The following is an 8,122-nucleotide window of genomic DNA, read 5'->3' as shown; positions in this document are numbered from 1 at the left end:
TATCATGCGTTTTTCCACAGAGAGGCAGGTGCTGCCCACAGCTGCTAAGAAAATGTGGGGTGCTTGATGAGTTAGTGCAGTGCTAGAGAATGCTTTTCTAGCCAATGAATGTCACCTCCTGTGTTTGTATGTAGAAAAAACACTTTTAGCCTAAGGTGTTACCACTGCCTTCGTGGGAGGAGGGTGTAGGTCTGGGAACACTCCTCTTCCTGTGGTATGTACACAGAGCAGGAAGCAGGTAATTGCCAACAACATAGTGCCAACAGGTCCTAAAAAAGATGATCTTTTCCTTCAGCCACTGAAGTCGGACCACTGCATAAGAGAGGATCCTGGTCCCCTGGCACACAGCTTGTTTTTTGTGGTGCCACAATTGTGGTTCAGAGTGGATTGTTTATCAGTGTATGTGACAGCATGACTGGATTTTCATGCTGTTAGTTACTGTTTCAGCTTGCCAGCATGTCTCCAGTTTAGAGGTGCTTGAAACCAGTAGATAGTCTGTACAAAGCTTTTACCAGATTGGTATGAAAAGCTGGATTGCCAGAAGAGGTGACTATGTTCTGTCCTGAGTTGTGTTTGACATACACAGAAAATGGTTATGTTGCAGAGGTCTTAATGTCTTACCTCAGTCACTTTGGGTTTTGGTTTTGTTTTGTCACTCTTTTCAGGCCTACCACCTTGGATGCCTTTGTGTTTGGTTTCCTTGCACCGATTTATAAAGTGTGCTTCCCCAGAGTACAATTACAAGAGCATTTGAAACAGCTTCCCAATCTGTGTCGATTCTGTGATGATATTTTAACTTGCTACTTCAGGTTAACTGTCTCAGGTAAGTTGTATTTCCTTATGTCATGTATAGCCTTGTTTGGATTAGGACTCCAGGATTCCATCTGTGAGCCAAGGCAGAATTAGATTTTGTGTAGTTTATGCTAGAGATTCTATGGGGAAATGAAGTAAAGAAACTTCCAAAGTTGTGCAGAAAGGGCTGAAAATTAAAAGCAAGGGTTAATGTTCGGTTTTAGACTCTGTCAAGCACTGGCAAAATGCACCTCTGTCTATGATATGGCTCATGCTTAGCACTTCTGTTTTTCTCACATGGAATGGCTTTTCCACTTAAATTCTTCTTAGGGTAAAAATACTGCATGAACTTTCTCTCCAGTGTGTGTTTATTTTTTAAGGATTTAAAAGCTTTTGTAAATACCTTTTCACTCTTCATCTTTCTGCCTTCACTCTCCAGGCCATTCTCCGGCTGGACAGGATACAGCAGATGCTAATCTGCAGAAACTCACACAGCTTGTAAATAAGGAATCCAACTTGATTGAAAAGGTTACTTTTGCTTCAGTCTCTAATTTTCCTGCTTCACTGTGGTTACTTGTTCACAGATATTCTTGCATGGCAACTGCAATTGTACAACGGACATTTTATTTTAATTGCTTCTTTTCTAGTTAGTTACTTTGTGTAGAGAGACAGGAAGAATATTATGTCATTTGAAAGGAATAGTTAGTGAAGCCTTGTACTTAAAAAGTATTTTTATTACCATCAAAAGAACATTGTCTTGCAAGTGTGCTTGTCAAGAAAAGAAGGGCATCTTTCCGCAAGTGTACATCCCGGCAGAGGAAGAGGCAAATGTATTGATCAAAACTCAGAAATGGTTCCTGCAAGTTAAGACCCATCGCCAGCTCTCCTTGCTCCCAGCTGAATGCTGTAGTCACTAACCTACAGTCACTCCTCCTCCTGCTTGTTCTACATCTAGCTTTTATTTCTTTATATTCTTTGTTTCTAAGGCTGTCACTCAGCACCTATCAAAAGCTATACAACTTATGTGAAAAATATTTGTGAAGAATTAGTCTTCTGATGCAGGCAGAACACTTTAACTAGAAGGACAGAAGACATTTCTTCCTGAAAAAGATCAGTGTATGAAATAGATCATTAACTATGATCATTTTCTGTAGCATTAGGTATTGATTGTATCTCCTCTTTGTGGTATTGAAGTGTGGCTGTGGAAGTTTTAAAGAATGGGTTACATAGCCATTTGTCAGGCATGATTTGGGTAAAGCTGATCCTGCCTCGAGGAAGTGGGATGAACTAGACAACCTCTGTAGATCTCCCCTGTGCTGTCTGCTCTGATTCTGCTTATTCTGTAGTAACTAGACTCTTTTTAATACCACGTTATGCACAGGGCATCAGGTTGATTTCCTATGAAAATGTAAAAGCTTTGTATTCAGAGCTTGATTTTAAGCTGTCTTTAAAAGGTCTTACAACAAGTTCTTTCTTAAATACTTTTTGAAATCTTTAACTAATCTAAATTCATCCACTGCCTCCAGACCATTTCTAATTTGAAAAAGATTTATTCTTGCAAGGCACTGAACATGCAGAAGTATCCATTGATGTTAGCAGTTTGACTTTTGATCTGCTTTCTAGCAGCATTTGGCTATTGCACAAAATTGAAACTTTGACCTCTTAGAAGAAAGTAGCAACGTTGCTTTCTTCAGTAGTCTTGATGAAGTGCTTTGACCAGAAGCACACCTATTTGTCTTGGGTTTGATGCACCACATGCTAATGGCATTAATAGCAGCTCTAACCTAAGCATATATTTGGGAGTGGAAAGGAACCAAGGCATCAGTTTTGGCTGAGCCCGAAATAACAGGGTAAAAAATACCCCAAGCCAGTGTTAGTGATGGCAGCCCTGACAAATAGACTAATTGTATAATCTATATTCTACTGTTTGCCAGATCCGGCTCTCATTATTTCTCTGCAGATGGACGACAACCTTCGTAAGAGTCCTCAGCATCCCCCTCGAAAGCTAACAACCCTCAAGCTTGCTGCAGGTGGAGAAGAAAGCAGTCCATTGAATCGTTTGTCACCTTGACAGCTTTTGTTGCCCAGACACACGTGTTTGCCTTCAACTCTTCTGAGCGCCACAGTAAACTTTTTCACGTGAATGTTGTTTTGCAAGGGGATATCTTCTAACGGGTACAAGTAGAGAAGAAATATAGTTTTACAATCTCCTGTCTACCTGTTCTTTTAAGAAATTGCATAGTTCAGGCTGACCACACACTAAGCGGAGGCTAAAGTAAACAGGAAGCTTATTCCTACAGATGTTAAAGTGATTTTGTACAGCCTATTTTTGCCGTTAGCCTAGCAGAAATGTTGACCAAAAGTTAAAATTCCGCTTATAGAATGTTCACCATTATTTTATTTTGTGGCTTTTGGTTTTACTGTAATCATGTTACTATATGTGAGTGGGTATACTCTTATATCTGTCTGAAAATTACAAAGTCCAGTTGCAAAATCAGTGAAAAGACTGGGAAAAAAATAGAATGTTGCCCTTTGTGGCAGCTGAGAAATGAAAAGCAACGAGAGGAAGTTAAATATTTTTTTATTTGACTTCCATGAACGCGCGTGGGTCTTGTGTTTTAAGATTGATTGTATTTTTTAAAACTTGTCATGTTGTACTTTTAGGGGGATTGTTGAAAAGTGTGTGTGCCGTGGGGAGTACAATGAGGTACAAAAGTAACATTCCACAGGTACCTGGTATTAGTGTGAAACAAGCTTAACCTGTGCACAGCATAATACCACATGCTGCAAAATTGTTAAGTCAAAATCGCAGAGGACTGGTAGTGAGATGGAGACATCTGATTAGCTCCTGTCAGACAAGAGACTTGACGAGCAAACACACTGCGACTCTGGATTGAAAGGAGCTGGTTAGGGCTTTATAAGACAACTGATGTAGGCTTTTGAATTTGTCACAGATGCCTTTTAATTAGTTTTGTCTTATTTTTTTATAAGCACTACAGTTCATTCAAAAACTAAAATAAAAACCGTCCAAATTTTTATTTTTTCACAGTCTAGTTCAGAGTTCTTTTATCTCTGCAAACTGTAATACATTGCAGTGCATATTTCTTCTGTTTAACTAAGGGACTTAAGTCTCATTACATATTCTCTCAAGCAGCCTTGCCCAGTTCTAAAGACCCAAGCAATTCTGTTAGAAGGGATGCTGTAATTGTCTACTGGCAGTAGACTGGCAGGTGTTTTGTGAGTGGGTGTAAAGAGAATTAGTCAAGGAGATTGGCCAAAATGGCAGCGGTTTGGATACAGAATTCTGATAGCTGTGTGTATGGGATGACTGTTCTGTTTTTTTTTTCCTTTTTCTGGCCAAATCAAAATAGTCTTCCAAGCTTCCCTTCAACTACTAGTCATGTTTGAGATATATAAATAAATTATTTCCTATTTATAAAGACAAGACTGTAGATTGTGTACATACTGTACTTTCAGACTCGATACGTAAGGAATGTAATATCCGTAGCATTTCGTAATTATAACTGAAATGTTTGGTTTCTAATGGGCACTTTAAAATAATGTTTAAGCTTCATGCTCTTACTAGAGTATTTATTTCAGTGATTTGAAATTAATTTAGCTCATACTCATGACAATTGTATGAACCGACAGTCTACTACATGTAAAATAAGTTAAGCATTTAAAATTTTTAATGCCTGTATCTTTACAAGGTTTAAATGAGGTCAAGTCACATGGCTTTTTAAAGTCTTTAATTTATAAACATGGCTATGGAGAATATGCCTTAGTTTGTTGCTTTTGTGAATATGTACACTCAATCTTTAAAATATCTTTGTAAAAATGTCATTGTTCCAAGATTAAAATTTTGGATTTTTAGTGGAGTTTTGGTAGTGTTTTTTATGGAAATTAAGTCAGGTTTTTTGAACTTTTTTTTTTCATTGAGAAAAGATTTATCTTGTCCACATAAAAAAATAAATTTAAAAAAGAAAAAAGAAAAAAAAACCTGCTGACTGCAAGACCAAGAGATTGGAACAATTTAGCATATCCGTGAGGTCAGATTTTAAATTTTAATCACAGCTCTTCAGTACTGATCCTTTCTTTCAACACAGCTGCTTTTGGGAAGGGGGGAATGGGGAAGCACAGGTTTTCTAATCTTACTAAATGTGAGCCTTGGGCTCTGTGACAGCAAAACTGACAAGCCAATGCCCGAGTGACTTCATTCACTGGATGGCAGAGGCCAACAGGGCGAGAGATCACAGCAAACATTGCCTGCAGTAGCGCACGCCATCCCAGACAACCAGTGAGGTTTCACAATCATGCACGTTCTTCCTTTTTTTTTTTTTACTTTTTATCCAAGGTGAATTCAAAACCAAACTCCTTTGCCTGGAAAGTGTCATCTCTGGCCTGGTAACTCAGACTTGCCCATTAGTTTACTCACATATTTTGTGTGCCTGAGTTTTGAAGCTAGGGAGTTAACGATGTCCAGGGCGGGATCACTTTGAGTAACGGTAGCTATTTGCATCTGAGATAGTCAAAGCTCCTTCTGTGGCTAGTGGAGGAAGATGGGATCTAGGTGCAATTCATCTCCTTAAAGTAGATGCCTAAAATAGCGAAGATGTGAAAATGTGCTTGCCTGCTGAAGGTAAAGACATCCTTAGCTCCCTACCTCAGCTGTAGAGTGAAAACCTGCCGCGGTGATTGGCTTCACCTCCAGCACCTGAGACTGCAGGTGGTCCACAAAGACGAGGGGTCAGCCCTTCTGGCCAAGCAGCCACGGTGGGGCCATGAGACGGTTGTGTGCAACCTGCTTCCCGCGCAGAGCAGTCTGGAAACGCTGGGCTTGTTGCGCATGTGCCTGCAAGACGCAAGTGCAGGATACACCCCTGGGTCACCATTGTCCTGCTGCTAAGCAGGGCGGATGGTGGGCGTCCTCCTTCCTGCCCTCCTCTTGGAAGGTGGTGGCTGGGAATGGACTGTTACCTCTAGAGCAACCAATCCAGCCCGCCACGATGTCCACTGCAGAGGAGGCTGCTGATTGTAAGCGGGGTGAACCGCTCCGACAGGTTGCAAATTGAGCAACCCTGCTCCCAGGTAATCTTGCGGTGAAAGCCTATCTGTAGGTTCTTTTAGAACTATTCTGTGTCTTTCTGTCAGCTGGTTGCAGGAACGTGTATATTCCAGAAGAAATAAGATGAAGAATGTTAGGAATGAATTGCTACAAATACGGTCTATTTAACATTTCCAAGATAGCTTTAAAAATGTCTTTTCCCTGCTCTGAAAATGTTGTTACATTAGGCTTTTATATACGATTACACATTGGCAAAGTCACATCAGTTTTGCTAATGTAGCTTAGCACTCCATTAAGAAAAACACCCAATTGTATTTGGTTCCTGGTTAAAACAGTTTCCAGACTCACTTGAGCAGATTTTCTCTCCTGCTTGGTGTCATTCTTGGCATTGCAGTAGGAACCATTAATAGTGCTTTTTTTTGTTTTTTTGTTTGTCTCAAACAGAAAGGCAGACCAGCTTTTTACGTTAGCCTGACAAACTACACTGTAGCTCACATCTGGCTGCTCTGTGCTGTTGGCAACAAGTTGTCCGATCCCTGACATACTTAAGGACTGTGTTGACAGGACACCGCATAAAAAATTGTACTGTTCCACAGTACAAATGTCCAGTTTCACAAATCATTTCAGTCTGCTGGTAATGGTTAGCCTGACTCGGCAAAATGCTCCATAATCCCGCTTGGTGCTTAACCACTGCCAGCAAGGTGATGGATTTTGATGCTCTTGCGAGAGCACTGATGCAGCACCAGGCCCTTCAGCACAGCAGGTGTATCCAAGAGCCATGCAGGGGGTTCAGCTGGTCCAACACCAAAGCACACAGCCAGGGCTTTCCACTCAGCTTCTGGCCACCACCTCATTCAGCTCTAAGTCTGCAGATGGAGTTAGGTTGGTCCTCCACCAGACTGGCCCATGCCTATGTGAGAGCAGTGCAGGAATGATGATGATGTGGGGCTTAATGCTCTTGTAGTTCCTTGCCTCCTTGGTCTGGGCAGCAGGGCAGAAGCCAAGCTCCACTATCCTGGTCTCCTCCTTGGACTGGGAGACCTGCCCAGCAGCAGGGAGGGTCAGGGGTGGACCGCACTGGAGCAGAGGTCTATATCAGAGGGAGCTTCCAGGAAGGCAGGTGAGATTTTGCACCACCTCAGGGATGTGTTAAAGCAAAGGAAGGAAAAAGGAGGTCCAGTGTTCCCTGTACCACACTGGTCTGCTGTTTCCGCCTGGAGCAAATCTCCCAGGAACAGATCCCATGTCCCAAGTGAAATCAGATCAGGTTGTAATAAGAAGCTGGGAAGCAGGCAGAAAGAAGAGGTTAGCAAGGGAAAGGCATCGGGGCATCTGCTTTCACCCGCGCTGACCTGTTGTCTGAAAGATTTATCAGTGTCACAGTACTTAGGACTGTGAAGGTCTCAGCTTCGCTGGCTGTGACCTACTGCTCATGTGGGCAAAAGGTGGGGGAAATCCAATGGCTTGCTGCAGGTTTTGAAAAATTAAGAAAGAAATTCCTTGTAATGTGCTAGGCCAGCCTGTCTCAGCACAAGACTGAGCGAGCAAGGTTTTGTGAGTTTCGTTAAAAGCTAAGGTGACACTAGCAATCAATGATGGGACAGCTTTAGTTCCACAGCGAGTAAGGTCTTGCAGTAAGTCAGTCTATGGCACAAGGCTGTCCCTCAGCACAGTTCAGCTCCCTTTTGCGCATTCCCTCATTAAAACCGCATGGGGCTCTTTTCATCATGAATGTCAATGTTCCAAATTTTTACCATGTTGAAGTGTTGCATGTGGGGTCTGTTAGTGATTTACTGTTATCAAAATACAGAATGTTCCCGGTCCTTCAGTTAAACCAGGAGTGCAGCGAGATTGCATGCCTCGGGTACCAAGCGGGCTCATTAAGTAGAAGCGGTCCCTGTGTAAGCATCCGGTGCTTAGCTTGAATTTGCCAAGCCATTTTGACAAGGGTGGCTAGGCAGCCCGCCAGTTCACACAAACACCTCATGGTTTTTGTTTCCAAGAGCGCAGAGTTGAGAGAGGGAGAGCGCACGTGAGGAAGTGCGAGTCTCCGCAAAGCTGCCACTTAGCCAAGGCAACCTTCAGGTGATGGAGGTGGCAGTCCAGCTTCCCTCGTATTGTCTTTTGCTGCGGTGAATGATCGTTCATCAGTTGCTGCCAGGTGACTAACTGTTGACACAACAGTTAATTGTGTGTAATAACGGTCGTGTTGGGAGCTGCCCTTCGCTATTTGAGGAACAGGCTGTTGTCCTTACTGTGCTTCAG

The 8,122-nt window shown here is 42.2% G+C and overlaps 1 protein-coding gene across 1 annotated transcript in view; it reads left to right on the top strand.

Annotated features, from left to right (window-relative positions):
- Window positions 1–4,670, top strand: part of MTX3 (metaxin 3) — a 9,280-nt gene extending 4,610 nt beyond the window's left edge. Inside the window, exons 5-7 of the mRNA XM_063321545.1 lie at window positions 530–823; window positions 1,232–1,320; window positions 2,753–4,670. Coding sequence (XP_063177615.1) covers window positions 530–823; window positions 1,232–1,320; window positions 2,753–2,863 — 494 coding nt within the window. The 3' untranslated portion in view covers window positions 2,864–4,670. The remainder of the gene's footprint in view (window positions 1–529; window positions 824–1,231; window positions 1,321–2,752) is intronic.
- The last annotated feature ends 3,452 nt before the right edge of the window (window positions 4,671–8,122 follow it).

The sequence above is a fragment of the Chroicocephalus ridibundus genome, chromosome Z, assembly GCF_963924245.1.
Source record: "Chroicocephalus ridibundus chromosome Z, bChrRid1.1, whole genome shotgun sequence".
Lineage (NCBI taxonomy): Eukaryota > Metazoa > Chordata > Aves > Charadriiformes > Laridae > Chroicocephalus > Chroicocephalus ridibundus.
This window is presented reverse-complemented; position numbering and strand designations above follow the sequence as displayed.